This window comes from Nyctereutes procyonoides, unplaced genomic scaffold (assembly GCF_905146905.1).
Source record: "Nyctereutes procyonoides isolate TBG_1078 unplaced genomic scaffold, NYPRO_anot_genome, whole genome shotgun sequence".
In the NCBI taxonomy this organism is placed as follows: domain Eukaryota; kingdom Metazoa; phylum Chordata; class Mammalia; order Carnivora; family Canidae; genus Nyctereutes; species Nyctereutes procyonoides.
Window position 1 is genome coordinate 21363095 of NW_026575134.1, and position 16676 is coordinate 21379770.

Here is a 16676-nt window from a genome sequence, read left to right on the forward strand (position 1 = left end):
CTTTATGACTTTGTAATTTTCCTATTTATAAAGCCACGACTGAACTTCTTTAAAGAACATGTTTTAAAATAAAGTTAGAATCAAATATAGAATGTTTAAGAGTAAAGTTTTTATTTTATTAAATCTATCAAATTTTATATTTACCCACTGGCCATCTGAAAGATAAAGTGGCTAGGGAAATTCTGAGTTGATAATAAATTTATTATGCAACAAATTCTAATTTTGCAAGTATGGAACTGGTCTGTCACACATGGTTCTGGATAGTTTCACTGTAAAAATATTTCCTGCAAGCAATTTCACTGCAAACATTTCACTGCATACGTATTGGCTTTAAGGCAATTTTACTATAGAAGATAAAATAATGAAAATTATAGAGCATCATTCATTTAAAAAGATAATGAAACATGGAAAATGAGTAACAAATTTTACAAGACTTTATCTTGTGAAATACAAAATACCTGAATACATTCTCTGAGCAATACTACAAAACTCACTGCTTTTATTCTGTGGGTTAAACCTAAGCACTGGTCTTTGAAGTCTTTCATTCAGTGTTATACTTTTCTGGGATTTTTTTGCTTGTTGATTTGTCTCTTCCTTTGGCATCATAATTTTATTCTTTTGCTAAAATCTCTTACTTCATCTTATAAAAGAGGAATCAGTTTCCAAACACTAAGATGCATTTTATTACTGCACTTTGTATTTTTTATGTGTGTATTGTGAAAGCCTTCTACACAGTTGTTTTTCCTTGGCATACTGGTACATGTCCAGTGATAAGACATTCCAAAATTCTAGAGGAAATGGATATACACCATTATGAGGACTAACATGCATGTAACACGGAAATGGGAATACAATCCATTAATGCATGCTGCATTGATGGTGAAAAGAAATCAAACTATTAACCAGTTTGAGAAACTAAACTGTCAAACTGATCTGTCAATCAAGTTTTTTTTTTTTAATCTTTAGTGGCAAAACTGCCTTATGCCCATTTAGTTATAAGGTGAAAATGGCTGCAGTGAAAATGCTTGTGGCAAAGATGTCTATGAGAAAAATGCTTACAGCAAAAATACTGAACATTTTGTGTCATATACATCTTTACATGACAAAGGCAATTATCTTCCGTATCAGTATCTATGAGCTGCAAATGTCACAAATTGGGTGGGAGGGTGGAAGGTGGGGAATTCTGAATATGGAGGACAAGTTAGAAAGGGATCCTCAAATTCATCCACAACCATTTGAAGTCCTATTGAAGATGGTGAAAAAAAATTTTAGATATATACATGCCATTTTTAGTAGGTATATATACAAACTATATACACACATACGCCCTTCACATAAACAACTAACTACGTAAATGTTGTCTTGACAAAATACAAATATACTCAAAGATCTGACTTAAAATCATTTTCAGTGTTGTGGATACAGAACATGTAAATACCAAGACACAAAATTTTTGTTTAATATAGTTTTCCCACATTAGGAAATATGGTAAGCCATTGAGCAACAAAACAGAGTGCACAAGAAATGTGAGAGAGAGAGCAATGTTTCCATAAATACAATTCCTGCTTGGTTAAATCAGAAATCTATGATCTGTGATCTCTCTGTCACTCCTCTTTCAAGGATCTCCATCAATAATCATTTCCCTGTTTTATATCTGTCAGCTTTCCTGTGTGTGTATCCCTTTACTAATCTATAATACAGAATAATAAATTAGCTCTTCCATTCTTAAAATGTGTGTGTGTGTGTGTGTGTGTGTGTGTGTGTGTACATCCATACCTGTGTGTATATCTAAACAACCTGATCTGGAGTTCAAGATTTCTATTTCCTTACTCCTCATTTACTGCTCAACCACCTTGTTGGGTTTGATTCATACAACTTTATATAAGAAATCTCATGCCAGGGGATCCCTGGGTGGCTCAGTGGTTTAGCGCCTGCCTTTGGCCCAGGCCGCAATCCTGGAGTCCCGGGATCGAATCCCACGTCGGGCTCCCGGCATGGAGCCTGCTTCTCCCTCCTCCTGTGTCTCTGCCTCTCTCTCCCTCTCTCTCTAGGTCTATCACAAATAAATAAATAAATCTTTAAAAAAAGTCTCATGCCAAAGTAGCACACATGGTCTCTTGTTCCTGGAGATACACTGGACAGAGGGGACGCCTATTCAAAATAGATATACATATGTGTGGATATATCTGGATATGTAGGTAAGCATAATGTGTACGTGTACTCATTACAGAACTTTGCTATAGCCACTGAGATGAGAATCACAGAACCAATACAGTATCTGATTCCAAGAACACCTTACTTTTTGTGTTAGGCAAAAATAGTATTTATATTGCCAAAACTAAGTGCTAATTCATTTCCAAAATTGCTTTGGCATTTTGGAAGGTGTGTGGCTCTAAGAAAAGTGTGTCCATAGAGCATAGGAGTCAATATGTCAATATGTCAGCAAACAGCAGGACTGTTGAAAAAGACTAGATTCATTAGTTTTACAAAAGTGAATGTGATATGAATCATTTATTATGTGGCTTAGCATGTCACAAAATGCTTTGTTTAAAAAGTTGAGTTCCTTTAAAAGGTGAAGGGGATGGGAAGCAGTGTCTTAAGATATTAATATTTAGACTGGAAATTTTTAGAATGTATACATAGAAAAATGGCTTTAAACTAGTAAATTCCTCATTTATTCAAGTAAACAATTTGTGACAAGGTAGAAAACAACTGCTTTTCGTATGACATAATTCCTCTTGTATTTAAAAAAAAAAAAAGGAAAAATAACCCCTCATGATAAATGCCTCTAAGACATATTATTGTGTTAATCCTGGATGCAAATACAATTTCAGAAGAAGAAGAAAAATTACAAGTTTAGATGAAAATCATTTCTCTTTTTATACATTTGTATTCTTTTATTTAAACTTGTTAGAATATAATATAAATGCCTTAAAACCAAGATACATCTTAGATACAAATTCTGATATGAAATGTGAAATTCATTGCTATATTCCTTTAAGAAATTCTTGCTTTACAAAGAAAAATACCCAGAACAAATACCCAGAACTGAATGAGATTCCTGGTGGTTTGTTTGGATGATATAATAAAGTAAAAGATGGTTTATCTAAACATGTATTCATTTAAAAACGATATAAGTAGTGGGGCTTGTACTTACATACTTCTATCATAAAGTAATAAAGTATACTTAAAATTATGAGTAATTTAAGGTGTTAAAAAATCTCCTCCAAATTATAAGAGTAAGATTACCTAGTAGGATTTTGAGACACAGTAGAATTTGGGTTAAATTTATTTTATTTTACTTGAGCTCTTCAAAATATGGTAATATTAGACTTATTTAGAATATTTAAATAAGCTGAATATTCCTTGCCCCAAGTTATTTATATAATTATGTATTTGTCCTATAATAGAAATCATGCTTCCAGCTTTTGTTTGACCGTCTCTAAGAATGATTTCCAACTGAGCTCTCTGCTGGGTACTTAGAGTTCAGACTTAAAACACAGGCCTAGGCTTGTAGGACCTAGTAATCCAGAGAGCAGACAAAGGAGATATCCCATGGGTAGAGCACAGTGTAAAGGACATGTAGGACTGGGCTGATGCCAGAGCACAAGCATGCAAACAAGCCTAAAGGGGAGAGGAGAGTCAGGGACATCCTCTAAGGGGCAATGATTGCTCTGAATTTTGAAAAATGCTAAGTTACTAAATAAGGTAACTACTATACGTTGTCTCTTAGATCCATACACCCACATCTTCCCATTACTTTTAGTTCTGGGAATTTCTAAGAAATATTCATAACATCAAGTTATCATTTGAAAGTATTCACTCAACAGTTCAATTTATTAACTTTTTCAAAAGAAATGATTTCTCTATATAATTAAAATCACCATGTATTTAGGGAAAAAAAGAAAAAACCCTCAACCAATGTATTCAACTTACGTCATAACATAATTACAGCATATGTAGTATTCAAAGAGAAAGTTATGTGTTAAAAAGGTTTGTAATTAATTTGAAGTTATATGTGTGGATATGTTTTCAATTCTTCAATCATATTCCCATCACATATAGGCTAAAAAACACCTAAGGACATTTCAAAGTGTTCCAAAAATTTTCACCATTACTGTACAAAATTATTCACAATGTTGAGTCTGCAAAACTATCTAAATATATTAATTCACCTTTCTCCTTTCCCCTTTTAATTTCTGAAATGCATATAAAACAATCCACTATAGCTCATGATGAACCACACCTCTCTAAATGGTGAAAACGCCAATTAAAAGCAAAGTGAACTGGCATTTTACTCAGAAGAGACTTCTTCTGGACAAATATATAATTTCTGTTGGAATTTCTGAAACGTAAAAAAAATACCTTATAAATCTATCATTTTTTTAAAAAAATGAATCCTTAGCATTTTAAAAAAGCAAGTTGAGGATCACTGCAAATGCAAAGAGTAAGAAAGATGAAATAAGATGATGGTAGGACTGCTAGAGAAATAGTTACAGTTGATATTCTCCACAATATCAGCAGGTTTAGCTACATGGATGAACATTCAAAATAGTCAGGTCTCCCTACAATAATACTCTTCTCTGCAATTAAACCATCATTGAAACAAATACATTCCAACCTCAAAATACTTGTCTCCACATTCCTCATTGCATATTGGTATAGCACACCATTTAAAATGTTATATATAAAAGAATTTGTCTGAACTATTTTCTTGAAACTGTACAAATGAATAAAGGGAACCTCGTTTTCGATGGTGCTGGGAGGCCAGACAGCGAGGAAGGAGCTGTCATGCCCCACTACCCCTCATCAGTGGCAGACCCCCAAAAGGAGAGGCACTTTGCATTTACAACAGAAGACGCTTACTTTACTACTTCAGCAGGATAAAGAGTTTCTCCTTGTTCAGCAATGAGTTCAGCCAGTAACAAAACACCTCAGTTCAGCCAACAAGAAACCATTACTACCCTCAATTCTGACTTTTGCTCAAAGCAGCCCCTTGCCAACTTCCACTTTTTTTCCCTATAGAGTAGTGTTCCTTTCCTTTGGTACGAGTACTATGGCTTACCATGGTTTGCACATCTTGAGTTCAAATTCTTCTGCTATTCCAGAATAAAACCATTTTGCTGGTAAAATAACTGTTTTACTTTTAAGTTAGGTACAAATAAACAAGAATCAAAAGGTTTTCAAATGAGGATGCAGTTTTTGCTATTACAAACTGCTTTATTTGTAAATCTACAGAACATTGTGCAGATAATTTTTAGGCATCTGTAGTAAGTTTTACTATTACAATAATCTTTAATAATTAAATGATCATAAATTTATCCTAGAAAAGTTCAAACTGTTGCTATTTTTCCATTCTCTTCTGGTTATTCTCTTCCTGTAACATTTTCTAATATAGAATTTATATATAAGAATCAAATAGGATTCTATAGGCCCAAACTATTTTAATAATAAATTAGACATAAGGTAAGTATGGATCACATAAAATATCACGCTTAATTCTGTGATTTATTTTTTAAAGGATTTTATTTATTTATTTGGCAGGGAGGAGAGAAAGCGCACAAGGAAGTAGAGCAGCAGGAAGAGGGAGAGGGAGAAGTGGGCTCCTCACTGAGCAGGATGCCAGATGTGGGGCTCAATCCCAGGACCCTGGGATCATGACCCGAGCCAAAGGCAGATGCTTAATCCACTGAGCCACCCAGGTGCCCCAGTAATTCTGTAATTTAGCCAATGGTTTATAATCCATGATCTGTATGATTTTATAATAAGCAACACTAACATCTCCTCTTATTGCCCCTCCCTGATGGTCTCCTTAAAAACCACCTACATTAAGATTAAAATCCTAAAAAATTGCACTCACTTTTTTGTCTTTGTTGTACTTGGCAAATATCTCCTGGGCTCTCTCTTCTCCTCCATCCGTGAACAACATGATAATCTTATTGCAGTTGGCTCTGGAAACATTATACTATAAGGGAAACAAACAAAAAAGTCTATCATTCACAATAAAAGGTAAGGAATATAAGACAATGTTTAAAGAGCATGAACAGGTTGCAGGTATTGGTGAAAGATTTGTTCAGTAAGTATATTCCAAAGAACCACTTCCTAGACCAGGCCCAGCCCGTCCCTACAAGGGCCTCTTCCCATCCGCCAGATACTCATAGGTTTCACTTCCTTTGGGTCTTTGATCAAATGTCTCCTATCAGTGAGGACTTTACTGGAAACTATGTTTTAAATTGCTGTCTCTCTCCCAGGTTGTATTTTTCTTCATAGTATTTTACATTCTTTTATGTACATAGTTTCTATTTTATTTGTTTATTGTTGGCTTCCCCTGATTGAATTTAAGTGCCATAAAGGTACGAAATTTTATCTTTTTTTGATCTTCAAGAGCCCAGCATATAATAACCTCTCCATGGTTGATTAATAAATGGAATTTAAATTAATGGTTATTACATCAAATTTATTTCCCTATAATTTGTACCAGAAACAAATAATTTGTATGAATGAAAAATGTGCACGTCCCTCTACATATATTTTCAATCCATTTACAAATATTTTTGTTCCCTTTCTTTCTTTTTCATCCTACTTTATTCCCTTTACCTCTCCAAAATTATAAACTCCTGGGTGATCCTTAACACCTGATGCTCTTTGTAAATGCCAATACCTAACCCCAAATATCCTCACCACACATATTCTAATTCTGAAAGACTCGATTCCAATGGCAAATCCTCTCTTAAACTTTAAGATCTCCCAAGAGTCTGATGTAGGAAAACAATGGATTAGCGCCAAAGGGCCACTAAAATGAACAACTAATTTAGAAAGATGGGCTTCCCTGAGGTCTGAAATTACAATCTCAAGCTTCTACTGTTGTGAAAATGTGTTTTCAAATGTGTTAAGAATAAAAGATTATTTATACTAATTTATGAATGCTCAGCTTCTTTGAATATGCCAAGCCTCCAGGTCAGTGCTGTTCAATGGAGATATAATGCAAGCCAAATTTGTAATTTTGACTTTCTAATAGCCACATTAATAAAAGTATGAAGAAATCTCTGAAGTGAATTCTACTAATGTATTTTATTTTACCCGGTCATCCAAAATATTATCAATTCAACATGAAATCTATTAAATTATTGAGGGAATCTACATTTTTTTCTTTCATAGTAGCTCTTCAAATCTGCTGTATATCTTATATTTACAACACATTTCAATTCAGACCAGGCACTTTTTAAATCTCAAAAGCCACATGGGATTGTGGTTACCAGATTGGCCAGCACTAGCTATGGCCTTTAAATGACTACTATTTTTGATAAAAAAATCATTAACTCTCGTGTAGTGTTTAGGCTTACTGAAAGTCTGTACTCTGTCTTTTCAAAGAAGATAAATCCCATTTCCCGTTGTAAAAGTTAATCAAGACAATACTATACTCTATTGATGAAAAGATCCTGTTTCATATAATCTCACCCCATTGATTAGACCATTAGAACACTGGCAGTTAAAGCTTTTAACCAAGTATTGTGAAAATGCAAGTATTGACTAATACGATTTGTCACATTCAAGCATAGTTCTTATCTTGGAAGAAAGCCATCTGAAAATTTGGCTATACAAAAAGTTACATATTTTATCATCAAAATACTTTTGTGAAAGGCATTGAAATCCCTTAACTAAAATTAATTTCTTTGAGGATTTCTTTTTATCTGGCTATGGAAGATAGGCAAAATAATATGTATCTAAAGGACTGTTACATAAAAGTGATTAAGTAAAGATTTTACATAAGGACTTGGTTTCATTTTTGGAAGTAGTGGGGGTATTTTTATTACTGAATGCAAGTACCAGTATAAGTAAGCACACTGGGTCTTACTGATCGCTTGTGTAATTAAAATAATAATGTTTCCCAAGAGAAACAGGTATTAGGACATATACAAAAGAGGGAATAAAGAAATGTTTTGTTTTCACCAGGATTTTTCCCAAGAGTAGCCTCCTTACTAGATGTGTGGTAGAGCAAAGTCAGCACCTGGTCAGAGGATTTGCAGTTCTCCAAGGGTTCACACCATCACCACAATTAAACCTTAAGGATTTGTAACAAATTAAATAAAGGCAAGAACTTGACTATTTCAATAAAATGACAATTTGCAGAGTTGGTAAATTACTTTACTATGTTATTTCACAACAGATTATATTATGTATATCCCTGTGTGTCCTTGCGTCACCGTGTGGCCAGTATACAGCATGGCATCTATCATATATACACTGAATAAATTTTGTTTTTGAAAAAAAAAATTGTTTTTGAAAAATGCACCTCGGTATAGTTGTAATATTTTATGAAATGCTCCCTGAGGACTAACTCAAATCTTAGTTTAAGATGTATTGTGGGATAAACGATACATCTAATTCTATTTGATACTTGGCTCAGGGATCTTAATGATACACTTTACAAGGGCAAACAAAAACCAGAGAATGACATTGTGTGATTAAGACAGTGACTAGAAGTATTTGAAATAGGTAATAAGATTTGAAATAGGTAACAAGATAGGTAACAAGATATGCTTCAACTTTGAATAGGCAAGTAATGACATCTGGGAAAAATTCTCGATTTATTATTAGTTTTTAATTAATTATTTATTTATTTACTTGAGAGAGAGAGAGAGAGCAGGGAAAGGAGCAGAGGGAGAGGGACAAGCAGACTCCTCGCTGAGCACGGGGCCTGATGCGGGGCCCAATCCCACGACCCTAAGGATCATGATCTGAGCCGAAATCAAGAGTCAGCTACTTAACCTCTTGATCCACCCAAATGCCCCTGGGAAAATTATTTTAAAATGAAAAACTGCAATACATAAGGGACATGTGCAAAACAGAACATCTGAGACTTATTTCGGGAATAAGTGAGAACATATTAAAAATCACTTATAAGTGTGGTAGAGGCAGTGCAAGAGGCCAAGAGGAGTTAAATCATATTTAATCAGCAATTAGTAGTGAATCTGGGAATTAATGTGGCCTCTCTGATGAGGCAGCCTCGGAAATTCTACAAGAAGCTTGAGGCCCCTTCTCATTTCACAACTGAAAGCTGAATAAGAGTGAACCACTCACATTAACAATATTGAGAATGTAACTAAAATGCCAAAACTTAGCAAAACCTAAGTTGACTCAAAAGAAAAAAAAAAAAACTGTGAAAAACCCAGCAACTTCTATTTCTTTACCACAGAAAGAATACATTTTAATCTCATGTCAATTACATCTGAATTCCCAAGTTCCAAGTTCTCATCCTTCTGCTACCCAACATACATCATTTTAATAAACATGCATTTTACCAAAGATAATGCCCCTGGAAAGTGCAAAACTCAACTACTTCTCTAATTCTCTAACGCTACCTAACAAACATCACCACCCCCAACCCCGCATACCCGAAATGAACAATCTGTACATCTCCACTCTCACAGCCCCTCTGTCTAGATTCCTGTGTCACCAGCCACCAAGTATGTGAGTCCAGAGCCCCATCCAATTAGTTACACTCTCCTTTTAGCATTTCTTTGCTTTGACTCCAACACCAGGACTTACACAACAAATTAACTTTGAACACTCATTATAAACTTTTCATTTGCTCCTAAATGCCTCATTAACTGGTATCTAATGGCCTTCTGATTCCCCTCACAGCTCCTGCATTGCTACAGCCCAGGCATGCCAAAGCACCTGTTGTTTTTTGGAATGTGCCATGCTATCTCATATGGCTATGCCTTTGTCCATGTTGTTGTTTTTATCTGAAATGATTTTCCATCTCTCATCTACCTACCGAGATTCTACTCATTCTTCAAAACCCTGTTTTCAAGGAAATGCCACAGTTTCCTGACCCCCTTTGGTTCCCACTCAAGTAAGCACACCCTGAATGCCCTCGAATAGAGCACATTGTACTAGGAATGGTAATTTACCGTGTCATGCTAGACATACTTGAGATCAGCCAGTATTATTTACCTTTGCTATTCTAGCACTAGTAATGTGGCAGAAAATTGTGAGGCATGCCATACATACTGGCTGAATGAACAAACGGATGAAGCACCAATCAGACATCTTGAAAGCTGTTTTTAGAAGCTTTACTTAGGGAACAACCAAGTCAGATTTGCAGACAAGAGCACAGGTAAGGCTTATTTAGGGACTCAGCAAATATGGTATGAATTATGAGCTCTACCAGACATGTGCTAGTCATTAACGATAGTCACAATGATCATGACTCCAATGCCAAGCCAACAACCCACACTCATATGAGGTTTGCTGTGTGTCAGGTTCTGTGGACAATTCTATCCACAATCCCTCTGAGTATGTGCCATGGTTTAAGGAAGGAAACCAATGTAGAGAAAGGTTGGGTCCATACGCTCAACCACTGCCATACTACTGCTTCATGATAGTTAAAAAACTGAATGATAATTCTTGCACTTGAAGAGTTCAAAGTGAAACAGATGACACGGCCACTTGCAAACACTAGTCCGCAGTGTAAGATATGTGCTACATAGTATGGGGCAGGCAGTAGGCACGCTGGAGTCTAGAGTCTAAATGGAGACACCGATGAGTGATTTGTTTGGAGAGTGATCTTCACTGAGGAAGGAATTCCTACTCTGGCATTGTATGTCCTCCTCACCTTAATGTCGGCCATTTGGACCTTTCTGTACATTAAGAAACAATTTTAAGAACCAAACAGATGTTTAAACTAAAGCATTCTCACTGACCACCAGATGATTGGAAACACAAGTATCCAGATAAATACAGTCCCAATTGAGATAACAAAAAGGAAACGATATTCTAAATATGCCAAGTAAGTTGGAAGTGCTCATATAAAAATCAAATAATTCTCTTACAAATGAGCTTTTTAAACAGAGTTTTAAAAGATGATGGAAGAAGGGGTCTAAAAGAAAAAGAATGTCTACATTTTGTATGTCTTTTGAATCTTGGCTTCAAACATAAAAGGAGCTCAAAGATTTCTACTGCCTGGACACGTCTGCTTTTAAATTAAATGAAAAGCTGCACTGTTATGTAATTGAAGTCCTGATAGTAGTAAGGACCAGCATATTGAAATTCATATGCTGTGATTCAGTAATAAAAGAGAAAAGAGGGTGGTATGGATACTTACATTAAGAAGCTGTTCAAAAGCAAAACTAAAGCCTTTCTTATAATCAGTGATTCCTTTTGCTGTGATATTATTCACCGCATCTTTCAGCACTTTCTTATTTCTCACATTGGCTTGGACAAGGTGCTGAAAACAGCTCACATCCTGGGCATTGCTGTTAAACTGTGAAAGATAAAAAAGTAAACATATAAGTGAACATGAAAATCAATCACATCATTTTATTTGAATTTGTGGTTTGTATGTCCCAATCCAGTTGCATTGCTTTCTCTTTCATAAATGAATAAACTGGTAACAAAAGCACACTAAGGATCAAATGGCGATTTTCCTCTGAGCCCTCAACTCCTACTGTAACCCTGAGCCTGTCACTCACCTTCCTGAAGCTCAGTTTCTCTGATTATAAATTTGGGGCTTGAATTACGTACGGAAAGTCCCTTTCAGTTCTCAGATTTTCTCAGCCTTTAGAGAAGGGAAAAAAAAAAAAAAAACCAACAAACAATGAAATGTATTCAGAATCCAGAAATGATATGGTAACACCTGGGCAGGATCAAGGACAAGCTAACCACCTGCTTGCCTCTCTTAAGGAAAAGTGAGGTGGAAAAGTGGCAAAGTCAAGGACAGAAACAGACTTCTAGTAATTCTGAAATGTGATGGTACAACCTTTTCTACCAGGGCTAATCCAGGAAAGTAATGTGAAAGAATCAAGAACAACAGGTGGCCTTTTATTTTATTTTTTAAAATATTTTATTTATTACTTGACAGAGACAGAGCACAAGGAGAGGGAGCAGCAGAGGGAGAGGGAGAAGCAGGCTCCCCAGTGAGCAGAGAACTTGACACAGGGCTCGGGGCTCGATCCCAGGACCTAGGGATCATGACCTGAGTCGAGGGTAGCCACTTAATGGATTGAGCCACCCAGGTGCCCCCAAAGGGTGGCATTTTAAAACTGATCACTCTAGGGCTTTCATCAGAAGGCTGAGGAACGTTGGAGGCAAGGTAAAGGGCAGACAGGTACTGCTGTGAGTGATGAAGCCCTGAACAAACAAGGAGGCCACAGGAGCAGAGAATGTCAACCCTGATACCTGCCCCAAGTGAAAATTCAAAAATCCTCACAGACGTAATAGCACCAACCCTATTAAAAGTATTCACAAAGTTCATTGGGTATTTCCAAAAAAGATAAGAACAGTGAGTAGTGCAGTGAGATCCAGGACACTGAGACAGTGGAATCATCCTATCACTTACTAACTCTGCGATTTGTATGAGCCCTTAGACTCTCGGGGCCGAGTATCACATCTGCAAAATGGGAATAACGAGAAGCCATGCTTGCTAGAAGGTAGGGGCCTGGCAAGACGAAATGTTGGAGATTTTCTCAAAAACATATAATTAAATAATTTTATTAGGTGGATCACAAACCGAAATATAAATGTTATAACTGATCACATATTCTTATAATACAACATTCCTTTTTTCTCTGAAAATCAATGACGCTTAATTATAAGGTACACTGCATGTTTCATCAATTCAGTAAGCAAATATTTACTATCAGCTTGTGATAGGTCAAGAATTGTGGCGGGTGATAGTTTTGTGCCTTTACACATTAAGTAAATTATGCACAAACATATACATATGTATGGATGTAATAAGCACATATACGGTGTCTACTCTGTTGCATTTACTCTACAAATATTAATCATTTCCTCTTTGCCAATGCCCGAAAAGATACATATTATCACTATTCACAAAGAAACGGAGGCACTGAGGGAGTTAAAGAACTTGCCCAAAGTCACACGGCAAACGAGACACAGAGTCAGGACCAGACTAGTGGTGTGACCTAAGGGTCTGGGATTTTCACTACTCTTGTAGGACCTCTTAACATATTACGACACCTGATTAGTTCTGTAAAGCAATACAGTATTATTGCTTAGGAGACAATATCACAAGTAGGTTCTAGTTTGGACTATGAGTAGTCGGGAGAAAATTCACATGAGAAATAGCATTTCCTGTGATTCCAGAGAAATGTCTCATTGAAGACTACTGCAGAAGAACATTTCAGGCCAACAGAGCAACAAAAGGGAAGCCTTTTAGGGATACATAAAGGAGGGGAGTTTAGCTCAGTCACACATGAGTGAGGAGGACAATGACATAAAATGAACTTGGGGAGGGAGGCAGGGTTAGATCATGCAGGGTCTAACAGAAATGCTCAAGACCTGGGATTTGATTTCCTGTCAAATGGAAAGTCACAGAAAGATTTTAAGCCACAGACGAAATAATCAAATGTAAAAATTTAAGAGATCATGCAAGCTGCTGTTTGGGAAATGGATTTAAGGCGAGCAAAATTCGAAGGAGAGAAAATAATTAGGAGGCTCTACAGTAACCCAACTCAGTGTAATAAGTGGCTGTGCTACTGGTGGAGATGGTCAGAAGAGGAGGGGTTGCACACCTTTTCTGGAGGAAGAATCCCCAGCATGTGAAGGTGGGCTGGGGCTGTTGCTTAGTAAGAGAGTGGTGTTGTGAATGCCATGCAGGGGTCTGACCTGGGCATCAGGAGGGCCGGAGGGCTGGAGGAGTGATGGGTTCGGGGGGACTTGAGGAGGAGGCAAGGGAAGCAGAGTCCAAGTCTGAGTGAGGGGGAGTTTTCAACATAAGGAAGACACACAGATGGTGAAGTCAGGAAATCGTAACATTCAAGGCAAGAGGCTCCAAAGTCTTGGCTAAAGATTTAAAAAAAAAAAAAAAAATAGAAGGCTTCAGCAAAGAAATTTCCTGTACATCCATATAAATAAAAGGAAAGTCATCGAAGGAGTCCTTAAGAAAACTTAGTAGAAGTAAGTTCCCTTGGAGGCAGGAAGGAAATCAGGAGACGAGGCCGTTCGGGATGATGAGAGAAGAAAAGAAAGTCTCAGGGAAGAAACCGCAGTTCAGGTACAAAGATGCAGAATTCCCAGTGTCCAGGGAACTCATCGGGCTGCACAGTCATCATCGGGGAGGTTCCACGGCGGTGGAAGTGGTGGCAGGTGGAGGGGCTTCAGACCCCGGCTGGGAAACCCGGGTGGAAAGGGGGTGCCTGTCGGGATGAGCCAAGGGAAGGGCCCAGGGCAGGAGGGGACGGATACTGAAGCGTGAAGGGAGGAAAAGATGCAGGGAAGAGAAAAGAGGTGCAATGTCAAAGTCTTGTGAAATGAGGGAAGGACAGACAGGGCCTGCGCGTGGAGGAGTGACCGCCGAGTGTGGATCGACTTTCGGCTCTGCGGAGAAGCAGGAAGAGCGCAGTATAGACGCGGCTGGGCGAAGACGGCCACGGGAGTTGACCGGTGACAGTTACTGTCTGCCTTGCTGTTCACTGGGGACAAAAGCCACAATAAAGATAAAGTAACTGGGGAGCTGGAAAGTTTGCAGAGTAGAGATAAAACAAGAAGGGAAATGTCCTGCATAGATAAATAATTTGGGTTCTTTCTCCTTTTTACTTTAACGTTACTTTCAGGTACATCCTACATATGACTAAGATTATCCGATAGATTTCTTTCTTTCCATAAACTCTAATGTTAGAAACGCAGTATCTCCAGTTCTAAATTCCACTGCCTCTTTTATTCCATTCTTTGATAATCTGACACAATCTGATTCTGCACATTCCGTTTTGAAAACAAAAGTGCGTGAGAACTCTCATGTTAGAAAGTTGGGGGAAAAAAGAAGTTTGCCAACGCATTAAGAGTAAAATGTCTGACCTCAGAGAATTATTAGAAATGGTTACAGGAAATGTTATTAACTGATTTAGTTAAACTGCGAACCATGATAAAATGACAAGTTATGCAGAAAATGAGCACTAAATAATGCATTGCCCTGAGTTCGGTTGGCCTTGACCTGCTTTTAACACAGAAAAATGAAGCATCTCATTAAGTCACTTTAACACAAACTGATTAAATGTAAATTCAATTCATTAAATACAAATCCAGTGTTGTATAACAGAAATAGTATGATCATACTCATAATAAAACTCATAAATAATGCAGGGGAAGAAATAGCTTACAAAGTATAAGTCCCCATAGCAAATCTTATTCTCTTAGGAAAGGGATGAGAAATTTCAAAAGTTCCAAATTAGGTAAGTGTGTATTTCACAGACACCTTACAGTCATCTGCTTTTAGAATAGACAAAAAGAACAGGTTTATTTTCACAAGCTTAAACTGCAGTCTTTGGTAACATGTGCCTAAATTTTCATTTATAAACCACATATTTAATACATAAATCACTTATGTATTAAAAATCTTAGGGCAAAAGTTTAAAAATATAGTATTAGCTTAGAAATAGTATATTGTGAGTGAAAATAGATTTAAGGATCCCTGCTTTTGTCAATTATTAAGAACATGCTTTTATTTAAAGAAAAAATTGTATATTTAAATAACCCGAGAGTTAGAAATCCAAAACAATATCACATGGATTCCTTTCCTGATCCCAGAAAATTCAATCAAGTAGGTCCTTTATAAGAGCTGTTGAGAAAATCTCTGCTAGAATGCTGAGGAAGAAAGACGTGTGGGCTAAGGTGAGCAGCTGGGGGGGGGGGGCTGGGTTGAGCAGGGTTGAGCATCTGCCTTTGGCTCAGGGCATGATCCCAGGGTCCTGGGATTGAGTCCTACATGGGGCTCCCCACAGGGAGCCTGCTTCTCCCTCTACCTTGTCTCTCATGAATAAATAAATAAAATCTTAAAAAAAAAAAAGAAGTGAGCATCTGGGGTATAAATCATACAGAACTTAGTATCCTTACTCAAGCAAACAAAAATTCTTTCATTCTTTCATTTCCTCCTTCCATATAACCTGTTCTGCCTACACTTTTCTTCTCTTCCTCAATAGTTTTTCCTTACAAAAGGCTTTCATGATCATTCGTGACTAGGTCAAACCACTCCATTATAAGATCTCCTCATCCTTGGGAGTATCTTTTTTTTTTTTTTTTTTTCTCAGAACACAACTCTGTTAAAATTTCCTACCTCTCTGTATGTATCTTGATAGATTCTTCCCCTGGATCAGAAACCCACATAGTCATAGAAAATAGCCAGCCCACCACTGTAACCTCAGTACTGGATATATAATAGCACGCTATAAATATTTAATAAATGTATGTAGGAAGTTTCATAAGACAGTGTGAAATACTAATCAAAATCAAGCTATAGATTCCTAACTATAGAAATTATATTTTAGCTTTATAATGTTAAGCTTATAAATTCATACATATAAATATAACACTATTAAAATGCCAAAAAAGAAGATGTATGTAAAACACCTATTAAAGAATCTGGCACATAGCAGAAGCTAACTCAAGTGCAACTCTATCAGAAGGACAATCATCATATGGTTTCACTCATACGGGGAATATAAGAAATAGTGAAAGGGAGTAGAAGGGAAAGGAGGGGAACTGAGTGGGACAAATTAGAGAGGGAGATAAGCCATGAGAGACTCCTAACTCTGGGAAACAAACAAAGGGTAGTGGAAGGGGAGATGGGCAGGGGCTGGGGTAACTGGGTGACCCGCACTGACGAGGGAACTTGATGAGATGAGCACCGGGTTTTATACTATATGTTGGTAAAC

At 36.9% G+C, this 16676-nt stretch overlaps 1 protein-coding gene across 7 annotated transcripts in view; it reads right to left on the reverse strand.

The window, feature by feature from the left end:
• The window catches only part of CACNA2D1 (calcium voltage-gated channel auxiliary subunit alpha2delta 1), a 476566-nt gene that overhangs the window by 77915 nt on the left and 381975 nt on the right, over positions 1-16676 (reverse strand). For all 7 annotated transcript variants that reach the window (XM_055300850.1, XM_055300848.1, XM_055300849.1 and 4 more), the window contains exons 11-12: positions 11111-11269; positions 5861-5965 (exon numbers count right to left, since the gene is read on the reverse strand). In XM_055300850.1, the coding sequence (XP_055156825.1) occupies positions 5861-5965; positions 11111-11269 (264 nt within the window). The remainder of the gene's footprint in view (positions 1-5860; positions 5966-11110; positions 11270-16676) is intronic.